This window comes from Odocoileus virginianus, chromosome 33, assembly GCF_023699985.2.
Source record: "Odocoileus virginianus isolate 20LAN1187 ecotype Illinois chromosome 33, Ovbor_1.2, whole genome shotgun sequence".
NCBI lineage: Eukaryota > Metazoa > Chordata > Mammalia > Artiodactyla > Cervidae > Odocoileus > Odocoileus virginianus.
Window position 1 is genome coordinate 1,811,628 of NC_069706.1, and position 27,330 is coordinate 1,838,957.

General features: G+C 42.5%; 1 protein-coding gene and 1 pseudogene across 4 annotated transcripts in view; one reads left to right on the plus strand and one right to left on the minus strand.

Annotated features, from left to right (window-relative positions):
• The window catches only part of LOC110123192 (ATP-binding cassette sub-family A member 17-like), a 99,956-nt gene that overhangs the window by 34,062 nt on the left and 38,564 nt on the right, over window positions 1–27,330 (plus strand). For 3 of the 4 annotated variants that reach the window (XM_070460250.1, XM_070460249.1, XM_070460252.1), the window contains exons 9-16: window positions 993–1,166; window positions 9,152–9,324; window positions 10,283–10,426; window positions 12,289–12,418; window positions 15,933–16,087; window positions 20,025–20,180; window positions 20,264–20,474; window positions 24,787–24,937. In XM_070460250.1, the coding sequence (XP_070316351.1) occupies window positions 993–1,166; window positions 9,152–9,324; window positions 10,283–10,426; window positions 12,289–12,418; window positions 15,933–16,087; window positions 20,025–20,180; window positions 20,264–20,474; window positions 24,787–24,937 (1,294 nt within the window). The remainder of the gene's footprint in view (window positions 1–992; window positions 1,167–9,151; window positions 9,325–10,282; window positions 10,427–12,288; window positions 12,419–15,932; window positions 16,088–20,024; window positions 20,181–20,263; window positions 20,475–24,786; window positions 24,938–27,330) is intronic. The other variant, XM_070460251.1, reaches the window with a different exon arrangement.
• LOC110123191 (small ribosomal subunit protein uS19 pseudogene) lies at window positions 13,926–14,417 on the minus strand (annotated as a pseudogene).

Below are 27,330 nucleotides of genomic sequence, written 5' to 3' on the forward strand. Positions count from 1 at the left end.
CCATTGTTTATGAGTCCCATGATCTTGAGCAAATTTATTTAATGTGGGTTAATAAATAAATTTATCTCCTCTGAAAAACAGGGAGGTTAGGAAGATTAAATAAGATACTATATATAAAGTGCTAGGCACAGTGCCAGGCAATGCTCCATAGATGCTGTTTAATCTACCTCTCATCTTTAGGCTTCCCTGATAGCTCAGTTGGTAAAGAATATGCCTGCAACACAGGACACCCCAGTTTGATTCCCAGGTCAGGAAGATCACCTGGAGAAGGGATAGGCTACCCATTTCAATATTCTTGGGCTTCCCTTGTGGCTCAGCTGGTAAAGAATCTGCCTGCAATGCGGGAGATCTGGATTCAGTCCCTGGGTTGGGAAGATCCCCTGGAGAAGGGAAAGGCTACCCACTGCAGTATTCTGACCTGGAGATACATAGACATAGTTCATGGGGTCGCAAAGAGTCGGACATGACTGGGTGACTTTCACTTTCATCTTTGAAGAAAACGGTTTTTACTGTTGGAGATGTTATTAATGCACTATTGGAGAAGGCAATGGCACCCCACTCTGGTACTCTTGCCTGGAAAATCCCATGGATGGAGGAGCCTGGTAGGCTGCAGTCCATGGGGTCGCTGAGAGTCGGACACGACTGAGCGACTTCACTTTCACTTTCATGCATTGGAGAAGGAAATGGCAACCTACTCCAGTTTTCTTGCCTGGGGAATCCCAGGGATGGGGGAGCCTGGTGGGCTGCTGTCTATGGGGTTGCACAGAGTCAGACACGAGTGAAGCAACTTAGCAGCAACAGCAGAGAAAGTTCTAGGCAGTTAAATGCTTGTGCATTTTCATAAGATGTATTCATTTTTTTAAGTGCAACAAATCCTCTTCATCTTTTGATAGTGAAACTACAAGTGTAAAAGGTTTCTATCAAAATTTCTGAAAAGACTGCTTGTGCATTATCGATGAAACTCTTTTCATTTCTGCCTTCTGAATCTGCAGCTCATGTTGCCACCGCCTCAGGAGGCATCATTTTCTTCTTGACCTACCTCCCATATCTCTACCTCGCGTTCACATACAGCCGAAGGAGCTCCTTCCAAAAGATTGCCTTTTGCCTCCTCTCCAACGTTGCCATGGCACTGGGAGTCCGATTAATCTCCACATTTGAAATAAGAGGTGAGCCTTACCTTTCTCAAGGTAAACTGCCTTGAGGTCTTGCCGTTTCCTGACAGGCAAAGTTGACCTTTATTTCCAAGCAAATATGACTGGTTCATTTTATTCAGTGTTCAGAGCATTTATAGTATACTTACATCGATGATAGGTACTGTAAGGAATACTTAGGAAATATGGAATAAAGCTTAGACTGTGCAGGTTGCAATGTAGTTTGGGGGAAAAACTAAAGCGTGCTGATGATTTAGGGAATTATATGCCTATATAATTGTATGGATCTAAAATGCATAGAGTTATGATTAGAAGTTCAAATAACCCCTCAGAACTTCACAGATGATGTCGTGCTGTTGCAGATACCATATTATATCCTCATAGGCCTCCAGCTGAGTCTTCTTTCACAACAAGCTAGTCTAAGGGACCGTCATCAGACGTGTCCTAGCTCCCTTACAGCTTACACACTTTGGGGTGTAAAGTACAATGCCAAGTTTTCACTTGTCTCATGTTTCTGAAGTTTGAAGAGTTTCCGCAACACCTACAGTCATTGCAGAAGATTGCAGCCAACATATCAATCTAATTGTAGAACGCTGAGCCCTGTGGGGTCTCAGTACTTACTGAGTGAAACTGTTTCACATTCAGTGGTGGTAGGATGATCCACTCTGAGCCCTCCAGCAAGTTGCTTCATTGCTCAGTGTTAGTTTTTATCACCAGAATCCATATCCCAAATGACACAGCTGGTTTTGCAGCAGATAGCAGGGATAGGAGTTGAAGTTGGGTCTAGTTTGCGGGTCTCCTTACTGCCACTGGGATAGTCTCCAATGGCCAGTTTAGAGGCATCACCTACCAATGGATTTCTTTGTTAAGTTGGGATGGTCTAAATGGGTTAAGGGTACTTAAAATTTAATAAAAGATGTTAAGTTGGCCAGAATTTATTGAAGGTGAGTGATTTTCTTTAACAAAGCAATGTTGATCCCATAATTCACAAATACAGGGGAAAGAGTAGATTTTAAATGGTGTCTGATTCCTTCCACATTTGTGAATGACTGTAGATGCTTAATGGGGTCTGTTTGTTAAAACTGAGGGAATCAGAGTGAGTGGTTGGGCCTATGCTAAATTCATTCCTGTGCTAAGACTGTCTTGATTATTTATGATCAGTGTTCTTTGCTGAAAGGCATAGGATAGCCCACAGGTGCTGTCTGGCATTACAGCTGAAGGAAATGCAAATGCATATGACCATAAACAGGTAGGATTCTCTAAGAATATAACTGATGAAATGTTAAAAATCCAAGGATAATATTTCTTAGAGTCCTCACGCTTTCACTGGATTAGGTTTTCCTGGTCATCTGACCTATCTGTTCAAATCAGACAGCAGACCTGATAGTGAGTGAATAAATGGAATTCCTCTACATTGTCTCAGTAAGTCTAGTGCAGGGCTTTCAGTTCTAACCTGAAGCAGGAATCACTGTATATTAGTACAGCATAAAGCAAACCTGTGGTTGTGTGGCAGAAACATTTTGACCTCTTTTTTTTTTTTTCAGTTCAGTTCAGTTCAGTCCCTCAGTTGTGTCTGACTCTTTGCGACCCTGTGAACCGCAGCACTCCAGGCCTCCCTGTCCATCACCAACTCCCAGAGTCCACCCAGACCCATGTCCATTGAGTTGGTGATGCCATCCAACCATCTCATCCTCTGTTGTCCCCTTCTCCTCCCGCCTTCAATCTTTCCCAGCATCAGGGTCTTTTCCTGTGAGTCAGTTCTTTGCATCAGGTGGCCAGAGTATTAGAGCTTCAGCTTCAGCATCGATCCTTCCAGTGAATATTCAGAACTGATTTCCTTTAGGATGGACTGGTTTGATCTCCTTGCAGTCCAAGGGGTTCTCAAGAGTCTTCTCCAACACCACAGTTCAAAAGCATCAATTCTTCAGCTGCCATCTTTCTTTATAGTCCAACTCTTACATCCATACATGACTACTAGAAAAACCATAGTTTTGTATCAGTAAACTAATTTACTAGATTAGTTTTAATTTTTGAGAGGCCCAGTAATTAATGCCTTTCCCTCCTCCTTAATTTCTGAACCAATTGAGAAACAAAACAAAGGTGTCATTGTATTAATGCATTACCTCTTAAAAATTTTTTTTGGATATGCAGAGTCTTAGTTGAGGCATGAGGGATCTAGTTCTCTGACTGGGGATGGAACCCATGCCCCGTGCATTGTGAGCATGGAGTCTTAACCACTGGACCACCAGGGAAATCCCTGTACATTGTATAAAATAATGATCATAATGTCTTTATGGTTTTTTTTAAGAAATGGAATTAGAATATATAAAAGGATTTTTGAAGAGATAAAGTCAGAAGTCAATGGGAATAAATACTTTCTGGAAGGAGAGTAAAGATGTTGATTAGACTTTGCAGCAGAGTAGATCTGGTAATTCATTACTGAGCCCACCAGCAAAATGCTAGAAACAGTGTAAAATTTTCAAACTCAATAGAAAATAGAATAATCAAAAGCTTGGTTAAGTCAGGAAGAAGTGGTGTCGGGGGAGGAATTGTGTCTCATGTCCTCTTCTGCTGCAAAGGAGACTGGGAAGTCAGGGAAGAACAGTCAGGATCAAAGAGATGCAGGGGCAGGGGAATTTGCCAGACTCCTTTCAGCAGCACCTTACTCTCAAACATAATCGTATGAATTGTGCAAACAAGTAACATCTAACTCCTACCCAGTCCAAACTCCAGCAGTTTTTTTTTTTTTAATAGAACTCAATGAGCTGATTCTCAGATTTACATGGGAGTATAAACAACCAAGAAGAGCCAAGAACTCTTGAGGAAGAACAAGAGAGAAAAAACGTGCTTTCCCAGATTTTGTGATTTATCATAAAGCAATAGTAATTAAAATTGTAGTTGACAAATAGACTAATAGAAAAGAAGAGACAGACAAATGCAGTGTTAGATATCAGAGACAAGGCTTCAGAGCAGTGGGGTTTAATAAGTTCCTTGAGCAACTGAAGAACATTATGGAAAAAATTGAAATTGGACTTTGAATTCAACTATACACAGAAATTGTTTCCAATGTCAAAAAACTGTAGTTTTTTGGATATGATATAAGAGAGTATGTTCATGTTTTTAAAGTAGGAAAGATTTCTTAAACAAGACACAAAAATAGCTGTCAGGAAAAGACTGATAAATAGTGACTTGAAACTGAGGAACACAATGAGGAAAATGCAAAGAGAAGCTACAGAGTGGGAGAAGATTCTTGAAACACATTTAACATGCAAAAGGCTTGTATTTAAAGGATATTTAAAGAATTCATGAAATCAATTAAAAATTGTACTTTGTAGTATAAAAAAGCAAGCAGGCAAAAATAGGTGCTTCACAAAAAAGCATATTTAAATAGCCAATAAACATAAACAAGATAGAAGGAAATAAAGTGACATGTTTAAGGTACTGAAGAAAACTCCTGTCAACCCAGAATTCTATATCCAGAAGAAAGTCAGGGATGACTTGCAAATAAACAAAAGTGACGGAATTGATTGCTAGGAGACATTACAAGAAATGTTGAGTTCCTCGAGCAAAAACAATATATCAGACAGGAGCTTGGATCTACACACAAAAATAAAGAGCAGTAAAAATGGAAAATAGAATTTATTTTGTCTTTTGTGGAGTTTTTTGGGGCTCTAAAAAAGAACTGACTGACTAAAGCAAAAACGGGAGCAGTGTAAGGTGCTAAATAATAACTTGTGTGACAGTAAAACTCATGACAACAGTAGCAAAGGGTGGGAGGGAAGTACTGGAAACCGGAAAACTGTTGTAAGTTCCTCTCACTACACATGAAGTATCTTCTTTTTTTTTTTTTCATTTATTTTTATTAGTTGGAGGCTAATTACTTTACAATATTGTAGTGGTTTTTGCCATACATTGACATGAATCAGCCATGGATTTACATGTTTTCCCCATTCCGATGCCCCCTCCGACCTCCCTCCCCATCCCATCCCTCTGGGTCTTCCCAGGGCACCAGCCCTGAGCACCCTGTCTCATGCATCCAACCTGGGCTGGTGATCTGTTTCACCCTTGATAGTATACTTGTCTCAATGCTATTCTCTCAGGACATCCCACCCTCGCCTTCTCCCACAGAGTCCCAAAGTCTGTTCTGTACATCTGTGTCTCTTTTTCTGTTTTGCATATTGGGTTATCGTTACCATCTTTTTAAATTCCATATATATGCATTACTATACTGTATTGGTCTTTATCTTTCTGGCTTACTTCACTCTGTATAATGGGCTCCAGTTTCATCCATCTCATTAGAACTGATTCAAATGAATTCTTTTTAATGACTGAGTAATATTCCATTGTGCATATGTACCATAGCTTCCTTATCCATTCGTCTGCTGATGGGCATCTAGGTTGCTTCCATGTCCTGGCTATTATAAACAGTGCTGTGATGAACACTGGGGTGCACGTGTCTCTTTCAGATCTAGTTTCCTTGGTGTGCATGCCCAGGAGTGGTATTGCTGGGTCATATGGCAGTTCTATTTCCATTTTTTTAAGGAATCTCCACACTCTTCTCCATAGTGGCTGTACTAGTTTGCATTCCCACCAACAGTGTAAGAGGGTTCCCTTTTCTCCACACCCTCTCTAGCATTTATTGCTTGTAGACTTTTGGATGGCAGCCATCCTGACTGGCGTGTGTTGGTACCTCTTTGTGGTTTTGATTTGCATTTCTCTGATAATGAGTGATGTTGAGCATCTTTTCATGTGTTTGTTAGCCATCTGTATGTCTTTGGAGAAATGAAGTATCTTCAAATAATATTGAATATAGACTCTAATGACGACCTTACACCCTGTGTGTTGTTAGTCACTCAGTTATGTCCGTCTCTTTGCGACCCCACGGACGGTATGTAGCCTTCCAGGCTTCTCTGTCCGTGGAATTCTACAGGCAAGAATACTGGAGTGAGTAGCTATTCCCTTCTCCAGGGGATCTTCCCAACTCAGGGCTTGAATCCGGGTTTCCTGCATCGCAGGTGGTTTCTTTACATCTGAACCACCAGCGAAGTGCCTTTACACCCTAGAACAAAGCTGAAAAACAAAATTTAGAGGTACAAATAATCATAGTGGAACTAAAATGGAATCATAAAAATTCTATTAATGCAAGAAAAAGAGGAAAAAAGAAACAAAAATTTGAACTGAATAGAAAACAGCTGGCAAAGTGGTAGATTTTAATCCAGACAGTCAATAATCACAGTAAATATGAATACCAAGTAAAAAGAGACTGTTTAGATAAAAATGCAGAACCCAACTAGATGCTGCCTACAAACAAAGATGGCAGTGAAGTTGTAATGGGGGTGTGTATATGTGGGGTTTTGGGGGTGATTGACTTAGGTGGTAGCTGCACAAGAGTAATTCCTTTGTAATTGCTTGTTAAAGTCCATTTTATGTACTTGAAATGTATATTCCTGATAAATAGATAAAGTGGCAATCAAATGTCTGCTGAGGTGGGGAAGGAGCCTCAACTCTTCCTTTCCTTGGGACACTGTGGATGTGCACTGAACAAGGGTGCGCCTGTCCTTCGTGAACTGCGTGCACTGACCTTACGGCACCTGTCTGTAAGCCACAGTGAGAGGTACAGCTCTTGATTGGCACAAAGGCAGACACAAGCCAGGGAATGTCATCTCAGGAAGGGCTCCAGAGGTCTCCTGATATTGGTCCTCTCAGCGTGGCCTGCGTACCAGCAGCATCAGAGCCCTGGGAGAACGTGTTGGAAACACAGACTCCAAGACCCGCCCAGACGTACAATCAGAACAACGTCCCAATGGAAGCAACCCAGATGCCCATCAGCAGACAAATGGATGAGGAAGCTGTGGTACATATACACCATGGAATATTACTCAGCCATTAAAAAGAATTCATTTGAATCAATTCTAATGAGATGGATGAAACTGGAGCCCATTATACAGAGCGAAGTAAGCCAGAAAGATAAAGACCATTACAGTATACTAACACATATATATGGACTTTAGAAAGATGGTAACGATAACCCTATATGCAAAACAGAAAAAGAGACTCAGATGTATAGAACAGACTTGTGGACTCTGGGAGAAGGCGAGGGTGGGATGTTTCAAGAGAACAGCATTGAAACATGTATATTATCTAGGGTGAAACAGATCACCAGCCCAGGTTGGGTGCATGAGACAAGTGCTCGGGCCTGGTGCACTGGGAAGATCCAGAGGGATGAGGTGGAGAGGGAGGTGGGAGGGGGGACTGGGATGGGGAATACATGTAAATGCATGGCTAATTCATTTCAATGTATGACAAAAACTACTGTAATGATGTAGAGTAATTAGCCTCCAACTAATAAAAATAAATGGAAAAAAAAAAAAAGAAATACCAAGTGTGGCAGCCTGGCTCCTGGTGATTTGGGGGCTGCAGGCAGCCAGTTGGGACCCCTGGTGACAATAACCAATTTGGAGCAGCAGTACTTCCTGTTGAGCCAACCAAAAATAAGTTCACTACAAAATGCACAGCCAAGCTGCTGGATAAAAGTATTTCAAGTGTTCACTATATGAATACTGGACTTCATCAGCTAAGAAAACCTATTTTAGTTCTTTTATCAGTAGTAGGCAATCAGGAAGAAGAGCTCCTTCTAGTCCATGATAGTACCATCACATCATTCATATAGAGGTTTGTCTGCTTTTCTATTTGCTGGAACAAAAGGATACGCATTCAATTAATCTAAATAACAATAATCAGACCATTGGTTTGTGTTAATAAGAAGAGAGGATAGAACATGGCTTTCTTGCATCTCCATTTGAAATTAATCAGAACACCATCTTATCCCTTTAGGTTTTGGAGAAAATAGCATGAAGAATTCTTAAGCCCTAGAAAGATTCCTCTAATCTTGGCTTCCTTCGTTCCTTAGTTTAACCATTTTTCAGTATATAAACAGTCAAACTGTAAGACAATTTAAAGAACAGAATAAATTTGGGAGAAAAGTGTTGACTTTTAACCTTTACTCTAAGGTCAATGCAAATATTTCTGGAAAATAATCCATGGGGTAATCATCTCTGAATAAAGATTTTCTATGGGTGTTCCTCAAAAAAAAAAAAAAAAAGAACAATGTCCCAGGTGACTAGTGAGCACCATTCTAGCCCATCTGTCTGCTCATCAGCCCTGATTTATCTGCTGTGGTGATGTTAGTTACTACCTTCTCAGTCCTGCTGTGTGGCAGCAGGTGCAGGTACCTTGGATGCTTTACGTGAGAAGCACAGTCAAGTTGCATTCAGGTGAGACCGTTGGCATTACAAAGGATACCTGCCTTTATTCACACCCAGGAATCTGTCCCAGGCCCTTTCTCAGCACCTTCCTTTCTTCATGGAGCATATGTGTACTGAGCACCTGCTTCATGTGAGGCCCTGGGTCAGAGACTGTAGAAACTGAGGTAATCTGACAGTCCCTGGTCCCAGGCTGGGATGGCAGTAGGTGAGCAGATTTCCAGTGCAGAGCAGAGCTGGCAATGCTCACAGCTTGCACAGGGGACCCGGATGCACATGGGTTAGGCAGGTAATCCCAGAGGGAGAGGATGTATGCTTGTTGGGGAAGGAGATGCCTGTGCTGACCTACAAAGTAAGAATTAACCCAAGTGGAGCAGGTCAGGAGGAGTAGGAAGGGACCATTTTGGCAAATAAGAAAAATGGTTTATTGGGAATTCCCTGGTGGCCTAGTGGATAGGACTCTGCACTTTCTCTGCTGGGCCATAGTTCAATCCCTCCTTGGGCAACTAAGATCCTGCAAGCTGTGTAGTGTGGCCAAAAGAAAAAAACAAAAAAGAGTTTTATCTCAAAAGAGAAACTAACAGTTAGCTTTTCCTTTCCTGTGCCTTGTTTTTGTCTCTTAATACTCTGGAGACGAATAGTCCAGTCTTCTCTTTGGCCTGGTCTCTACTGTTTGATTGGAAAACTCTGGTAACTCTTCTCCGTCTCTGATGTGGCGACTGTCCTTCCTTGTGACAGGCACAGGCATCCAGTGGAGGAACTTGGGCAGTATAGGAGGAGAGTTTAACTTCACTCAGGTGCTTCTGATGCTGCTGCTAGATTCTGTCTTGTACGGCTTAGTGGCCTGGTATGTGGAGGCCCTCTTCCCAGGAGAGTATGGTACACCCAAGCCCTGGTACTTCTTCCTCATGGTGAGTACTGATGCTGCTGTTTTATAGATTGACACCAGGATTTTTATAGCTTGTCATCAATGTTCCTATCCCTCTTGGTGATATAGGTTGCACCTTCAAACTCTGAGAAATCTAAGTGGGGTTCTCTAATCTGGATTCACTTCAAACCTGTCAACTTATGGTTGCCAAAGGAGCATGATTAATAAGTCTCAGTCTCTCTGACCCTTGCCCCACTGCTGATTCCCTGTGCAGAGGCCCCTTAAGAGTGCAGTGGCTGTCTCATGTGCCCCCTTGAGTGGCAGGCCCTACATTCCCCCACAGAATACCAGCCCAACAAGCTAGAGCCCTCAGGACTCCTTGGCCTCTTTTCTCTTGGACTGGTGGCAAGGCCCTGGCACTCTTTGAGACCTCTGTGACCTGAGGGCACAGCTTTCATTGACGACCCCATGAAGTTCTCAGAATCTCTTCTCTCCTACAACGACTGGATTTTCCTTACAAAGTTGACCTTGTTATGCCTGATTCGGCCCTCCTGCAGATTCAGTCTGAGCCCATCTGAATTGCACAGGTCCTCACTCCAGGCCTTGGCAAAGGCCGCCGTGCTTGCCCTTCTTGGTCTGTGGAGAAGTGGGTGGATTGTTAGCACCAGCATTTCTCCAGGCCTTTGCCCACAGGGAGGCTGCTGGCCGTCCCAATAGCTTCCCCCGTGCACCAGAAGTGTGCGCGTAAGGCATCTTCTGTAGCTCCATCCCCCAGGCCATGGGTTGTAGGTTGAAATGCAGTTTATTAGTAATGAGTCTGTGAGCAAATTCTTGACTGCTTCAGGCATCATCAAAGGTTCAATACCAGGAAATCTGGCTGGCGAGGCTGAGGATGGGGATGGGAGGAGCGAAGTGTGAGAATTTAATTTACTGAAATATTTTTCTTCCAGGAGAAGAAGCCAGTTCACCTAAACATATTAATGAGTTTACTTCCTCTCTAGCCCTCCTACTGGTGGGGAGAACCTACATCCCTTAGGAAACCTGTACTAGACTTAGAGGATCCTCAGCAAGCTCTGAGAAACAAGTTCATTCAGGATGAGCCTACCAATTTGATAAAAGGAATTGAAATCCAGCATCTATACAAGGTATCAGCTCTCAGATCTTCTGAGAACTTTAGAAATAGGGTATAGAGGTTTCTGTTTCATTCTGACAGTTACAAGGTACATTTTGTGATAGATTTCTTTTTTTTTTTTTTTACATCTCAAACAAGCAGAACTTTATTAAACAGGCAGTGAGGGCAGGCTGACCCCAAAGGATTGGCCTTGTGATAGATTTTTAATTCCCTCTGTCACATTATCCCACAAATTAGAAGTATAACGTAAAATGTCCTATTTCCTGTCATAAAGTTAAATGACTGGGTAGAGGGTCTAGATGATCTCTCTTGAAACAGTCTTGCAAATGCCAGGCACCTCTTGTTGGGGATGCCCTAGAACTCAGTCATTTGATGGCCAGCTTTGATTCACCAGCGTTCTTATGCAACCAAATCAAGCAGTAAACTAGATGTCACTGTTGACTTCCAAATGTGGAAGTGTTCATCCTCTCTCCAGTGTCTGCTGAGTCCTATGTTGACCAAGGGCTCCCCTGACTGGATGCCTGGGGGTAAGCTCTATACCTGCTGTGTCCTCCAGAGGAGTCTTCCATTCCTCAGACATGATGGACCTGTGGAGAGGTGGTGCCCTCCGTGTGGCTGATACACGGTCAGAGTCAAGGCACTGGCTCAGCACTTTGTGTCACCTTCCTGACCTGTGAGATGAGGTGGATCACGTCCTAGTCCAGGGGATCCATGGCATGGGGGATCATCCCAGCGCCTCCACACCCTGTGGGAGCCGCTTGGAATGCTCCAGCTCCACTGGATTTACTGTGGCTTCAGCACTCGGGGATTTCTCCTTTTTTTTCTCATAACAGGCAGCCTGCAGGCACGTGGTTCTGCCCTGATGCGGCTGCTCAGCAGAGCCATCCCAGAGCACTTTGCTTTCTACTCACTGACTTTCGTTGATTTTCTCTGGACCAGTGGAAGCATGTAGCTCCCTGCTGTGTGCTTGTCATTCCCTGGTTGTAAGACGGCTGTTGTAGCTCATCTACAGGGAAAGATAAGAGCAAGGGGCTTTCTTTTGGGAAAAAATTTTTCCTCCCTCCCTCCCTTCTTTTCTGCCCTTCAGTAGATCACCCCTTCTTCTTGCCTGGAATTCTGCCAAGTGTCCACCTCGACTTCAGAAAGGAGACTGAGAAGTCAGGGAAGAGGCCTGTCACACTTGATTCATAATAATCACACCAAATGGTGCTGGGGGCAAGGAAGTCTGCCAGCTTTCTTTACTCAGCATCCTGCTCCAAAATGCAGTAGATGAATTGTGGGGAGGAGTGACACCCAGGTCTCACCCAGCTATAGCGTCTGCACTCCAGACCCCGCACCTGGCCCTGAAATTGGCTAAGTCTTAGGCTGAAAGGTGATGTTACCTCTGCAGACAGCATTGTGGGTGATTTCATTTTCTTCTTTATGCTCTTATAAATGGATTACTTGTATAATAAGAAAAAAATAAAAACAGGCCAGTCTGTCTGGGGTTCTCTCCCTAGGACAACACTGCCCACGGAAGAGGCAAGGTACCCTTTCTCAGGGGCTTGGCCAGCATTAAGGAGCAAGGTACGCTTGAGAAGCAGGGAGATGATCTCATTCCAGCTCCAGGCCCTTCATCCTTGAACTCTGGCCTCTGTGGTCCTGTTGCTCTCCCACCAGTTTCCAGAGGCCAGAGAAATCCCCCTAGCCTTGCTGGTCCTCAGTTGCTCCAGGCAGCTAAGCTCTGAAAGAAAGGGCTCCCTTTGTAGATTTCCACTTGGAGTTCCACTGTTGAACTTTCTGGGGAAATTGGTGTGGGTGCTCGGCCTGTCATAGGTTCTTCATAAACGCCACAGGTATGTGTGTGTTACGCTATCAAACTTGGCTTTTCAACAGGTGTTCTACAAGGGAAAGGATGAACATATGGCAGTCAAAGACCTGACCATGAATCTATACCAGGGCCAGATCACGGTTCTCCTAGGCCACAACGGAGCGGGCAAGACCACCACCTGCAGCATTCTCACAGGTGCGTGTGGATCAGCTCTCCCAGGGAGGCCCTGGAGAGATCCTTGATCCAGATCAAGATTTTTTGGCTCCATTTCCCATCATTGGATTTCCCTGACATTTTTGTTTGTTGTTTGTTTTTTACCATCTAGTGATTCACATTACCCTGTGTTAGGAGAAGAGAATATCTAACTTTTTCAGTCAGTCTGAGGTACTTAGTTCCAAACACTTCCAGGAAACTGTGAACACTGCTGGGCATGTTTCCTTCCAGGCAGAACCTTCCAGTACAGTGAGGCACCACTGATCCCTCAACCAAACATTTCATCCAAACAAATCATACTTTGATTGCCAGGGGCCCATTTAGAGTGATACCTGGTGAATTATGCTGAAGTTGTCTGTTTCAGAATAATTTTTATGCCTAAATAATTCTTCTCATCACTAAAATAATATCTGTGATATTTGAAAACTCATTCATTCAAGAAAAATGTATTTATTGAAGGGTTAACCCATGTAAGGCTCTGTACAAAACCAGCAAGATACATTTCCAAATCTCAAGGAGCTCTGAAAGCCAATCAGTTCCTCCACTGGTTTTGGACACAGAACACCAGACATCTGGAGAGCTGTGAGCTCCTCAGAGTCCAGCTGCCACAACCCTCCTCACAGGTTGCTAACACACCTTCCACTGAAAACATTGGAGCAGTGATATTGTGAAGCTTGGTCTGAGGTGCCTTTGGTATTGGGACACACACACACATATATATTCTTTTTTCAGATTCTTTTCCATTATAGGTCATTACAGGATATTAATGAATATAGTTCCCTGTGCTAAAATATAGTTTATCTATCTATGCTAAGTCACTTCAGTCATGTCCACCTCTGTGCGAACCCATAGACGGCAGCCTACCAGGCTCCGCCGTCCCTGGGATTCTCCAGGCAAGAACACTGGAGTGGGTTGCCGTTTCCTTCTCCATTATCTATCTATAGTGATGTATGTGTGTTAATCCCAAGCTCCTAATTTATCCCCCCCTTTCCCCTTTGGTAACTGTAAGTTTGTTTTCTATGTCTGGGAGTCTGTTTCTGTTCTGTAAATAAGTTTATTTGTATTCATTTTTTTTTTAGATTCCATATATAAGTAATATGATATTTGTCTTGCATTTTCTGCCTTCACTTAGTATAATATCTTTAGGTCCATCCATGTTGCTACAAATGGCATTATTTTATTCTTTTTTTATATCTGAGTAAAGCCTTCTTTATCCATTCTTTTGTTGATGGACATTTAGGTTGTTTCCATGTCTTGACAGTGAACAGTGCTGCTATGAACATGGGGTGCATGTATTTTTTTGAATTAGTTTTTGTCTTTTCCAGGTATATGCCCAGGAGTAAGATTGTTTGGATCATATGGTAATCCTGTTTTTAGTTTTTTAAGGAACCTCCAGACTGTTTCTCATAGTGGCTGCACTAATTTACATTCTCGCCAACAGTGTAGAAAGTTTCCCTTTTCTTCATACCCTCACCAGCATTTATTATTTGTAAATTTTTTTTTTTTTTTTTTTTTTTTTAGAGAAATCTCTGCTTTTATTGGCCAGCAGGTTACTTGAGGGGGATGAAGCGGGAGGAATGGGTAGCCCCGATACCGGGCCGGCCGTGTTTCACGGGCTTGTAGGTGATGGAGAACTTGCCCAGGTAGTGGCCGATCATCTCAGGCTTGATTTCCACCTGGTTGAAGGTCTTGCCGTTGTAGACACCCACCATGCTGCCCACCATCTCGGGCAGAATGATCATGTCGCGCAGGTGCCTCTTCACGACCTCGGGCTTCTCCATGGGCAGCGCATCTTGGCCTTGCGCAGCCGCTTCAGCAGCGAGTGCTGCTTCCTCCGCAGGCCGCGGTTCAGCCGCCGTCGCTGGCGCGCACTGTATAGCTGCATCAGTTGCTCATAGGACAAGTCCAGCAGCTGGTCGAGGTCTACGCTGCGGTAGGTGAACTTGCGGAAGGTCCACTTCTTCTGTTCCACTTACGCCATCTTGCCGGTTCTTCAGAAAGCTATTTGTAAATTTTTTGAAGTTAAGATGGCCATTTTGACTTGTGTAAGGTAATACTTTGTTGTGGTTTCGCTTTGTATTTCTCTAATAATTAGCGATATTGAGTGTCTTCTCATATGCCTGTTGGCCATCTATATGTCTTCTTTGGAGAAATGTTTATTTAGATTTTCTGCCCATTTCTTGATTGAATTGTTTTTTATATTAATCAGTGTAAGTTATTTGTATATTTTGGAAATATTAATCCCTCGTCGATACATCATTTGCAAATATTTTCTTCCATTATGTAGGTTGTCTTTTTGTTTTGTTTATGATTTTCTTTGCTGTGCGAAAGCTTTTGGATCCCATTTGTTTATTTTTATGTTTTTCTTGCCTTAGAAGACAGATCCAAAAAAGTATTGTTATAATTTATGTCAAAGAATTTTCTGTTTTCTTTTAGGAGTTTGAGAGTAGCCAGTCTTACATTTAGTTTTATTTTAAGTTTATTTTTGTATATGGTGTGAGAAAATGTTCCAATTTTATTCTTTTACATGTAAATATCCCAATTACCTCACCACCACTTATTGAAGAGACTGTCTTTTCTACATTGTATATTCTTGCCTCCTTTGTCATAGATTAATTGACCATAAGTGCATGGATTTGTTTCTGGCTTTCTATCCTATTCCATTGATGTATGTGTCTGTTTTCATGCCAGTATCATACTGTTTTGATTACTGTAGTTTTGTAGTATAGTGTGAAGTCAGGGAGCATGATTCCTCCTATTCCATTCTTCTTTATCAAGATTGTTTTGGTGATCCAGGTTCTTTTGTGTTTTCATACAAATTAAAACCATCTTTTTGTCCCAGTTCTGTGAGAAAAAAATGCCTTTGATAATTTGATACGGATGGCATTGGACCTGTAGGTAGCCTTGGTAGTTCGGTGATTGTAACAGTAATAACTCTTCCAATCCACGAGCGTGGTAGGTCTTTACATCTGTTGGTATTGTCTTCAGTTGCTTTCATCAGTGTCTTACAGTTTTCCAGATTCACATTTTTTTATTATCTCCTTAGGTAGGTTTATTCCTAGGTATTGTGTTCTTTTTTATGTGATGGTAAATGGGATTGTTTCCTTCAGTCCTTTTTCTGATATTTCATTGTTACTGTATAAAAATGCAACAGATTTTTATATATTAATATTTTTATCCTGCAACTTTACAGAAATATGTGTCCATATTATTAATTCTTACAGCAGTGTAATTACAAACACCCATGTGTATTTTACTCAGTTAACCAAATTGGAACTCATCAAAAGCAGGAAGGACACCTGTTTCTACTACCCCTAAATGTCCTTGTACACTGTCATGGAACATATACTCCTTGGATGCTGCTGACTGTGACATGAAACATAGGATAGTGTGTGTAAGAGCAGCAGACAAAGCAGAGGTCATCATTAAGCCTTTGTATTGTTGTGGCTCTGAATGACAGTGACTTCAGGATATTATGTCTTCCACTTGCCTCTAGGACTTATTACTCCTTCAAGTGGAAAGGCATTTATCAATGGATATGAAATTTCTCAAGACATGCTTCAAATCCGGAAGAGCATGGGCTGGTGCCCCCAGCATGATATCTTGTATGATAACTTGACTGTAGCAGAACATCTTCATTTCTATGCTCAGGTGAGTCAGTGGGTGATAGACTTGGTTTCCTCTGTATCCACTTTTAAGGATGGTAAGATAACTTGCAACTTTCTGACTCAACCTCAGAGGGACTTGAAACCTCTTATGGACACTATTCCCTAAACATTCAGAAAGAGGAAGGGGTGTGGCATTTAAAATCTTTGAATTAAAAAGTTTCTAGAAAATATTGTTTTAGTCTATTTACTTCATTGATGAAATTCACATATCATAAAATTCATCATTTTGCTTATTTTGCAATATAAAATTCAGTAGTTTTAAAAACTACATTCACAGTGCTCATCATCACTCTCTAACTACAGAATATTTTCATCTCCCTGAAAAGAAACCTGGATCCATCAGTGATCACTCCCCATTCTTCCTTCCCCCCAGCCCCTGGAAACCACTAATCTGCTTTCTGTCACTGTAGATTTGACTATTCTGAGTAGTTCATATGAATGGAATCACACAAAATGTGACTGTCTGTGTCTGGTTTCTTTCACTTAAAGTGTTCAAGAATTATCCATATTTCGGCATGTATCAATACTTTACTCCTTTCAATGACGGAATAATGTTCCATTGTATGGAATTGTATGCCATATCTTGGTTATCCATTCATCAGCTGATGGACCCCTGGGTTGTACCTTTTGGCCATGTGAATAATACCATGAATACTAGTGTTCAAGTTTTTGTTTAAACACCTAGTTTGAGTTCTTTGGAGTATATACCTAGTATTGAAATTCATGGGTCATAAGATCTACCTCTGTGTTTAACTTTTTAAAAAACTTTCTGAGATGCTTCCATTCTAGGTGCCATAAATTGGTATCTCATGGTGGGTTTGATTTACATTTCTCCAATGACTATAATGATATTAAGCATCTTTTCATTTGCTTATTGGCCATTTATTTATTTACTTGGAGAAATGTCTATTAAAGTCCTTTGCCCATTTTTCAGTTGGGTTGCTTATCTCTTTGTAGTTTAGCTTTGAGAATTTTTTGTGTGTTCTCGATGGTAGATCCTTATCAACTATATGATTTGCAAAAAACTTTCTCCCATTTCTGTGCATTTTCTTTTCCCTTTGTTGATAATGTCCTTTGATGCACAAAAGTTTTGAATTCTGATAAAATTCAGTGTATCTGTATTTTCTTTAGTTGTTATGCTCTTGATGTCATATTTTAAAAAGCATTGCCTGGGATTTACACCTGTTTCCTTCTGAGAGTTTGTTACATTAGTTCTTACATTTAGGTCTTTGATACATTTTGAGCTAATTTTTAGATGGTGTGAGATAGAGGTCAAATTCATTCTTTTGCATGTGGATATTCGGTTGTCCAGCACCATTTGTTGAAAAGACCATTCTTTCCCCATTGAATGGTCTTGGCACCTTTGTCAGAAATCAATTGACCATAGATATATGGGATTATTCCTGGACTCTCAACTCTGTTTCATTGGTCTATGCATCTATCCTTATGCCAATACCACAATTTCTTAATTACTATAGCTCTGTAGTAAATTTTTAAAAAATATTTATTTATTTATTTGGCTGTGCCAGGTCTTAGTTGAGGCATTTGGGATCTAGTTCCCTGATCAAACCTGGGCCCCCTGCATTAGGCACATGGGAGTTTTTGCCCCTAGACCACCAGAGAAGTCCCTGTAGTAAGTTTTGAAATCAAAGAATGTGAGTCCTCCAACTCTTTTTTGTTTGTTTTCAAGATTGTTTTGCCTGTTCCAGATCCCTTGCATTTCCATTTAAATTCTAGGATCAGCTTGCCCCTTCAACTTTTTATTCTTCTAATATGCTGTATCACTGCAATGCAGTTCAACACTAACGATGGAGTCAGTGCACACTTCACATGCTACAGGCACAGACTGCTCCCCACAAGACTGCTGCCACTTCAGAAAATAGCCAGAGCTTGGGGTTCCCAAGCAAAACACTTCCAAGAACCTGACTACAAATTTAGGAGTTCCCACTGACTCCTCAGTTTCACTAATTCACTAGAATGACTCACAGAATTCAGGACTATATTGTATATTATATGTGTATATTATAAAGGATATGTAAATTAGGACCAGCCAAGAGAATAGACATGCAGGGTGATGTCTGGGAGGGTCCCAAATGAAAAGCTTCCATGTCTTAAGGGTGTGTCACCCTCTTGGCACATCACTGTAGAGAGAGTAACTCACCTAAGTTTCACCTAAGTGTCTAGTTTTTATTGGAATTTCATTACATAGGTTCATGATCAAATCATGAACCTCGTGACTAAACTTAATCTGCACTCTCTCCCTCCTAGCAGTCGGGAGATCAGACTGATAACCTGGCTCAAAGCCCCAGCTCTCAAATCATATGGTTGATTTTTCTGGTATGACCAGCCTGGATCTTTATCACTTCAGTAGCAGGTGTGACCTGAGGGTACTACGAGGAATAACAAAGACATACCATCACTCCCAGGATTTAGAGGCTCCTCCCAGTAACTGGGGACAGACACCAGCCAGATTCTTTATTATTTAATACTTAAAATGATTCTTAATATATTGAACCTTTCTTGCATTCCTGGGATAAATCCCACTTGGTCATAGTGTATAACACTTTTAATATGCTGTAGTATTTAGTATTAATAAGTCATTTATTTAGATGGTTCAAGATGCAAAAGCAAGGTCTTCTCTGGCAGTCAAGTGGTTAAGACTCTGCCCTTTCACTACCAATGGCCCAGGGTCAATCCCTGGTCAGGGAACTAAGATCCCACATACCTCACAGCTTGTGGAATAAAAAGATGCAAAAACCTTGTATCCCTTTCCCTAAAGGTAGTAAGTTTACTGTGTATTTTTCTCATGTATGGTTTATGTATATATGATAGCCCCCCCTTATTTGTGGGGGATTTGCTCCAACACCACCAGTGGATGCCTGAAATCTCAGATAGTACCAAAGTCTATATGTCCTCTGTTTTTTTCCTGTACTTGCAACCTATGACAAAGTTTAATTTATAAATTAAGCACAGCAAGACATTAACAACAATCAATAAAATAGAACAATTATAACAATATACTGTAATAAAGGAGCTTCCCTGGTGGCTCGGATGGTAGAGAATCCGCCTGCAATGCAGGAAACCCAGGTTCAATCCCTATGTCAAGAAGAGTACCTGGAGAAGCAGATGGCCACCAACTGCAGTATTCTTGCCTGGAGAATTCCATGGACAGAGGAGCCTGATGGGCTGTAATAAAAGTTATGTGAATGTGATCTCTCTCTCTCTCAAATTTTTTATTGTACTAAAAGGTGGTGCTAGTGGTAAAGAACCCACCTGCCAGTGCAGGAGATATAAGAGTTTGGGTTTGATCCCTAGGTCAGGAAGATCCCCTGGAGGAGGACATGGCAACCCACTCCAGTATTCTTGCCTGGAGAATCCCGTGGACAGAGGAGCCTGGGGGGCTACAGCCCGTGGAGTTGCAAAGTCGGACACGACTGAAGCGACTTAGCATGCACGCGCTGTTCTTGTGATTTGACATGGTAAGATGCCCATGTGATGAGATGAAGTGAGGTGAAGGATTTCAGGCATTGTGACACAGCTTTAGGCTGATTCATCAAAAGGAGGATCCAGGCTCCAGGTGATCCTGGATCATCAGATCATGGAAGTGTTGATGGTGGTTGGATGTCAAAAGTAGACGATGTCCATGGGTGGGGATCCTGGGCAGGACAGAGCAGCATGGCACACGATTTCAGTGTTCAGAATGGTGTGCACGATTTAAAACTTTTGAGTTTATTTCTGTTAATTTTTTATTTAATGTTTTCAGGCCATGGTTCACTGTGGGTAGTGGGTAACTAAAACTGTGGAAAGAAAAATCTCAGATAAGGGAGATAAGGGGGTACTGCTCTACAAGCAAAATGCTTGTTGGGCGGTCCCTGGCCCCGTTGGAAGCCCTGGCTGGATCTCCCTCCCTGCCGTTTCAGCTGAAAGGCTTGCCACGTCAGAAGTGCCCTGAGGAGGTCAAACGCATGCTGCACGTGCTCGGGCTGGAGGAGAAGCGGGACTCCCAGAGCAAGTTTCTGAGTGGCGGGATGCGGCGCAAGCTCTCCATCGGCATTGCCCTCATCGCGGGCTCCAAGGTAGGCCCCGGGGGGCCTGCAGCACGGCCTGCAGCCCTGGCGGGGCTCTGCCATCCTTACGATGCCGCCCCTCCGCCCTCCAGGTGCTGATACTGGACGAGCCCACCTCGGGCGTGGACGCCATCTCCAGGAGGGCCATCTGGGACCTTCTGCAGCAGCACAAGAGCAACCGCACCATCCTGCTGACCACCCACTTCATGGACGAGGCCGACCTGCTGGGGGACCGCATTGCAATCATGGCCAAGGGGGAGCTGCAGTGCTGTGGATCGTCGCTGTTCCTCAAGGAGAAATATGGTGAGCAGGGCAGACAGGCAACCAAAAGTCCATTCCGCACGGGGTCCGCGTGGCTGGTCCAGGTGTGGGAGAAAGTGTCCGCTGGTCACGTTCCCTGAGGGCCCCTGAGGTCAGGTGGGGAGCAGCCTTCTCTAGACGGCCTGTCTGCTCCCTGTGGGTGGAGACCTGAGGCCCAGGCAGAGGGGCTGTGAGAATGAGGAGGAAGAGAGTGGAAAGAATCTCTGAGACTTGGAATCAGAAAGCCTGTACCTGAGCTCCATGCTGGTAGTTTACTCCCTCTTCACCCTTGTTACCAAGATAGTTCATCGTTTTGTAGCCTTAGTTTCAGTTCAGTTCAGTCGCTCAGTTGTGTCCGGCTCTTTGCGACCCCATGAACTGCAGCATGCCAGGCTTCTCTGTCCATCACCATCTCCCAGAGCTTACTCAAACTCATATCCATCTAGTCAGTGATGCCATCCAACCATCTCATCCTCTGTCATCCCCTTCTCCTGCCTTCAATCTTTCCCAGCATCAGGGTCTTTTCAAATGAGTCAGCTCTCCACATCAGGTGGCCAAAGTATTGGAATTTCAGCTTCAGCATCAGTCCTTCCAATGAATATTCAGGACTGATTTCCTTTAGGATGAACTTGTTGGATCACCTTGCAGTCCAAGGGACTCTCAAGAGTCTTCTCCAACACCACAGTTCAAAAGCAGCAATTCTTCAGCTCTCAGATTTCTTTATAGTCCAACTCTCACATCCATACATGACTACTGGAAAACAATAGTTTTGACTAGATGGACCTTTGTTGGCAAAGTAATGTCTCTGTTTTTTAATATTCTGTGTAAGTTGGTGATAGCTTTTCTTCCAAGGAGCAAGTGTTTTTTAATTTCATGGCTGTGGTCACCATCTGCAGTGATTTTGGAGCCCGAGAAAATAAAGTCTGTCACTGTTTGCATTGTTTCTCCATCTATTTGCCATGAAGTGATGGGACCAGTTGCCATGATCTTAGTTTTTTGAATGTTGAGTTTTAAGCCAGCTTTTTCACTCTCCTCTTTCACTTTCATCAAGAGGCTCTTTAGTTCTTCTTCACTATCTGCCATAAGGGTGGTATCATCTACATATCTGAGGTTATTGGTATTTCCTCTGGCAATTGTGATTCCAGCTTGTGCTTCACCCAGCCTGGCATTTTGCACAATGTACTCTGCATATAAGTTAAGTAAACAGAGTGACAATATACAGGCTTGACGTACTCATTTCCCAATTTGGAACCAGTCTCTTCTTCCATGTCCAGTTCTAACTGTTGCTTCTTGACTTGCATATAGATTTCTCAGGGGGCAGGTCAGGTGATCTGTATTCCCATCTCTTGAAGAATTTTCCACAGTTTATTGTGAGCTACACAGTCAAAGACTTTGGTGTAATCAATAAAGCAGAAGTAGATGCTTTTCTGGAATTCTCTTGCTTTATCAATGATCCAATGGATGTTGGCAATTTGATCTCTGCTTCCTCTGCCTTTTCTAAATCTAGCTTGAACGTCTGGAAGTTCATGGTTCACGTACTGCTGAAGCCTCACTTGGATAATTTTGAGCATTACTTTGCTAGTGTGTGAGATGAGTGCAATTGTGCAGTAGTTTGAGCATTCTTTGGCATTGCCTTTCTTTGTGATTGGAATGAAAACTGACCTTTTCGAGTCCTGTGGCCACTGCTGAATTTTCTGAACTTGTTGGCATATTAAGTGCTGCACTTTCACAGCATCATCTTTTTTTTTTTTAATTTTATTTTTCCATTTATTTTTATTAGTTGGAGGCTAATTACTTTACATCATTACAGTAGTTTTTGTTATACATTGAAATGAATTAGCCATGGATTTACATGTATTCCCCATCCAAGTCCCCCCTCCCACCTCCCTCTCTACCCACTCCCTATGGGTCTTCCCAGTGCACCAGGCCCGAGCACTTGTCTCATGCATCCAACCCGGGCTGGTGATCTGTTTCACCCTAGATAATACACATGTTTTGATGCTGTTCTTTCGAAACATCCCACCCTCGCCTTCCACAGAGTCCAAAAGTCCGTTCTATACATCTGAGTCTCTTTTTCTGTTTTGCATGTAGGGTTATCATTACCATCTTTCTAAAGTCCATATATATGTGTTAGTATACTGTAATGGTCTTTATCTTTCTGGCTTACTTCGCTCTGTATAATGGGCTCCAGTTTCATCCATCTCATTAGAACTGATTCAAATGAATTCTTTTTAATGGCTGAGTAATATTCCATGGTGTATATGTACCACAGCTTCCTCATCCATTCGTCTGCTGATGGGCATCTGGGTTGCTTCCATGTCCTGGCTATTATAAACAGTGCTGCGATGAACATTGGGGTGCACGTGTCTCTTTCAGATCTGGTTTCCTTGGTGTGTAGCATCATCTTTTAAGAATTGAAATAGCTCAGCTGGAATTCCATCACCTCCACTAGCTTTATTCCTTGTGATACTTCCTAAGGCCCACTTGACTTCACATTCCAGGGTATCTGGCTCTGGGTGAGTGATCATACCATTGTGTTTATCTGGGTCGTGATGATCTTTTTTGTATAGTTCTCCTGTGTATTCTTGACACCTCTTCTTAATATCTTCTCCTTCTGTTAGGTCCATACTGTTTCTGTCCTTTATTGTGCCCCTATTTGGATGAAATATTCTGTTGATATCTCTAATTTTCTTGAAGAGATCTCTAGTCTTTCCCATTCTATTGTTTTCCTTTATTAAAATGACGATTAAGAGACCATGTTCCTCAAAGAGGGACCTAATGCCTGCATAGGGTGAGTTGTCCTCTCCACAGCGTGGTGCACTCCTGCTGGACATCCCACCACAGACATCCCCCTGCATTCCTGGACCCCAGCCCTCTGGGTTTCCCTCTAGCGTCTCTGACTGCTCCTCTGCATCACTTCTGCTGCTAGGCTTGGAAGCGCCCAGGCTGCTTCACTGTTTTTCCCCTGCTCACTGACTCAGCGGTCTCACTCAGGGTCCTGACTGACATGTGTCTGTGCTGAAGCGTGTCTGCGCAGGACCTCTCAGCGGAGCTCCAGCTTGGTGCCTCTACTGCTGACTCTCCACACCCCAGAGAGTGAACCTGCCTGTTGGACTGTCCGTGGCTGATGCACAGCTGAACTCCAGCTCTTGACCAACATACCAGCTCACCCACAGTAAAGGCAGCTCCATCCTTTTAGCCGCTGGGCCAGAACCTCAGGGCGCCTGACCCTCTGTGTGTCATAGCCCATATCTGATCCATCTGCCAACCCCAGTGGCCTTGACTTCCTGACACCCTGGCCCAGCCTACTGTCTCCCTGCCTGGATCAGGGAATTTGCTTCTAGCCCACGCCTGGCCTCTGGCCCACTTGTCAGAATGAGCGTGCCACTCTGCTGCTCAGTCCACTGATAACTTCCCATCCCACTTTCTGCAAGGAAAAGACAGGGTCCTGGGAGTTGCCCAGATGCCTTGCTTAGCCTGGTCCTGCTACCCCAGCCATTTCTCCTGATATTCTTCTGCTCCCGCCTCAGGGCCCCCTTTCTGATCCAGGACATGGGCCGCCTCCTTCATCCCAGACCACGTATCGCCACGCCTCCTCCTCTTCCTCAGGTCTTCAGTCCTTTCAGAGATGTCACATTCTCAGTGAGGCCTTCCCCACCTTTAAAGTCACGATCCCCAATATTCTGTATCCCCTTCCTGTTCATCTTTTGCCTTAGCACTTGTCACTAGCATGGTCTTGATTTACTTATTTACCTTATCACATGTCTCACGTTCCTGTAATGAAAGCTCCTTGAGTGAGAGTAGGGATTTTTGGCTGTTTGATCTCCTGCTATATGCTCAGTATCTAGAAAAGTGCCTGTCATGTCATAAGAGCTCAGTGAATGTTTGTTGAATGACTACAGTGCCAGCAATGTAGTAACAAGTGTTACTAGTAGCTTCTGAAAGAATGTTTAGAATACCATAGGGTATGTGTTCTCAAAACATAATTCAATTATGAAAGAGATATTTTTGTTCTTAGCTTTAATGTTCAGGGTCTCTCCCTGCTCAATTTTCACCTCCCCACATTAGTTATCCCTTAAGCAGTGTTGCCTTTAATGCATCCCTCCTTTATTTTGCCTAGTGTTGCTAAATGCTGTTATCACCTCCCAACTATGGAGTCAAAGGAGAGACTAAAGAATAGTATTATAGACCTTCCAAGGCAAATCCACCACAGGTCTCCAGCTTGTCTAGCCTATGGAGCTGTCCTGTTCTAGGCTATAGAACAAAGTGTAACTAAAAAGAGAAAAACCGTTTTATGATGTTTTAAATGTTTCAGGTGCGGGATATTATATAACTCTGGTAAGAAAACCACATTGTGACACAGAGAAGATTTCTCTTCTGATTTACCAGCACATACCATATGCAGTTTTCCAGTCTAGCATTGGAGAAGAACTAACATTTATACTTCCTAAAGAGAGCATGCACAGGTATGGACCTGAGAGGGCTGGAGTAATTGTTTGCGTATGCTCAGTGTTCAGTCATCTCTCCCATCCCTGTCCTCACCAAGGGCTCTCAATTCTGTAATGGTCTGGATCTCTAGGCCTTTGATATTTCCTAGAAAGACACCGCACTCCAGCCAGAGTGCATTTGAAAATACAGGACTCTGTTGTTGCTGTTTAGTCACTAAGTCATGTCTGACTCTTTTGCAGCCCCATGTATTGTAGCCCGCCAGGTTCCTCTGTCCATGGGATTTCCCAGGGAGGAATACTGGAGTGGGTTGCCATTTCCTTCTGCAGGGGATCTTCCTGACCCAGGGATCAAACCTGCATCTCCTGCATTGGCCGGAGGGTTCTTTGCCATCTGAGCCACCAGCGAAGCCTTTCGATCATGCTCCCTCCCTCCTTGAAAACCCCTGATGGCTCCCAGCTGCTTTCAGATTGAAATCAAATTCTTTATGATGGTGTCAAAGGGGCCCTTGACTGCGTGAGCTCTAATTACAGGTACCCAAGTAACTGAGCTCAGATGAAAACTACTTGATTTTCCTTTATATTACAGTTGACCCTTGAACAACATAGGTTTGAACTGTGTGAGTCCACTTATACCTGGATTTTTCAATAAATAGGTTATTATGGTACTACACTACCCCTCATTTGGTTAAATCTGTGTATGCAGAACACTTGGATTTGGAGGGCTAACTATAAAGTTATAAGTGGATTTTCGATGTGGGGTGGGAGCCGAGGTCAATCTTGTAGTTATTTCAGACCTCAGACTTGTTCCCAACATGTCCCACTCTCCCTCTCCTCAGTCCTCATGTTTCTTTTGGATAGGAATCTTAGTTATACTTCATTGAGAAAGTAAACACCATCTGACAAGTACTCTATTTATCCCTTTTAACAGACCTACAGACTTGCTTTTTTCAACACCAGCTCAAGTACTCAGCCACTTGGGAGTTTGCTGGTTTGATTATTTCCTCTTTCATCTACATCATCAACTTCTCTGTCTTTGGCTCATGTCCACAGACATATTTGTGTGCTCTGGAGATACACTGTCTTGAGCCTGCCTCTCTTTCCAGCCACCACTCCATGTCCTGTAACCCTGCGCAGTTGAAGCTCTCTAAAAATAGGTTAATCATGTTGCTTGCTTTATCTCATTGCCCATGCATTACTCAGTCTACTTCACAGTGACTTTCACACCCTTCCATGCAAGCTGGAAAAATGCCTATTCAGGTCTTCTGCCCGTTTTAAAATTAGGTTGTTTGTCTTTTTGATATTGAGTTCAGTGAGCCATTTATATGTTTTTGGATATTAACCCCTTATCAGTCTATATACTATTTGCAAATATTTTTTCCCATTTCAGTAGCTAATCTTTTTTTTTTGTCAATAGTATTAAGTCCCATTTGTTTTTGCTTTTGTTTCCTTTGCTTTAGGATATAGATCCAAAAAAATATTGTTACGGTTTATGTGAAACTGTGTTCTGCCTTTGTTTTCTTCTCGGAGTTTTATGATTTCTGGTCTTACATTTAGGTCTTAGTCCATTTTGAGTTTATTTTTGTATATGGTGTGAGAAAATGTTCTAATTTCATTCTTTTACACGTAGCTGTCCAGTTTATTTCTCAGCACAGCTTAACAAAGAGACGGTGCTTCCGCACCGTGTGTCCTTGTCTCCTCTGTTGTAAGCTGCTTGGCCGTAGCTGCATGGGCTTGTTTCTGGGTTCTCTGTTCTGTTGCATTGACCCACTTGTCTGTTTTTGTGCCAGTACCATACTCTTCTGATTACTGTCGCTTTATGTGATACTTCCAGCTCTGGTCTTTTTTTCCTCAAGATGGCTTTGGCTATTCAGGCCCTCTTGTGTTTCCATGAAAATTTTAGAATTATTTGTTCTAGTTCTGTCAAAAATGTCATTGGTATCTTGATAGAGATTGCATTGAATGTGTAGATTACCTTGGATTGTATGGTCATTTTAACAATAATAATTCTTCCAATCTAAGAACAAGTGTATCTTTCTACCTCTTTGTGTTGTCTTCAATTTCTTTCATCAGTGCCTTATGGTTTTCCAAGTACTCGTCTTTTATCTCCTCAGGTATGTTTGTCCCCGGCTATAATGTTCTTTATGTGATGGTAAATGAAATTGTTTCCTTCAATCTCCTTTCTGATAATTTTTTGTAAGTGTATAGAGTTCTGTATATATAACAGAACAATATAGAACAATAGAGTTCTGTATATTAACTTTGTATTCTTCAAATTTTACAAATTCATTGATGAGTTCTAGTAGTTTTTTTATGGCATCTTCAGAATTTTCTACGTATAGTATCATGTCACCTGAAAATGGAGACAGCTTTACGTCTTCCTTTCCAATTTGGATTTCTTCTATTTCTTTTCA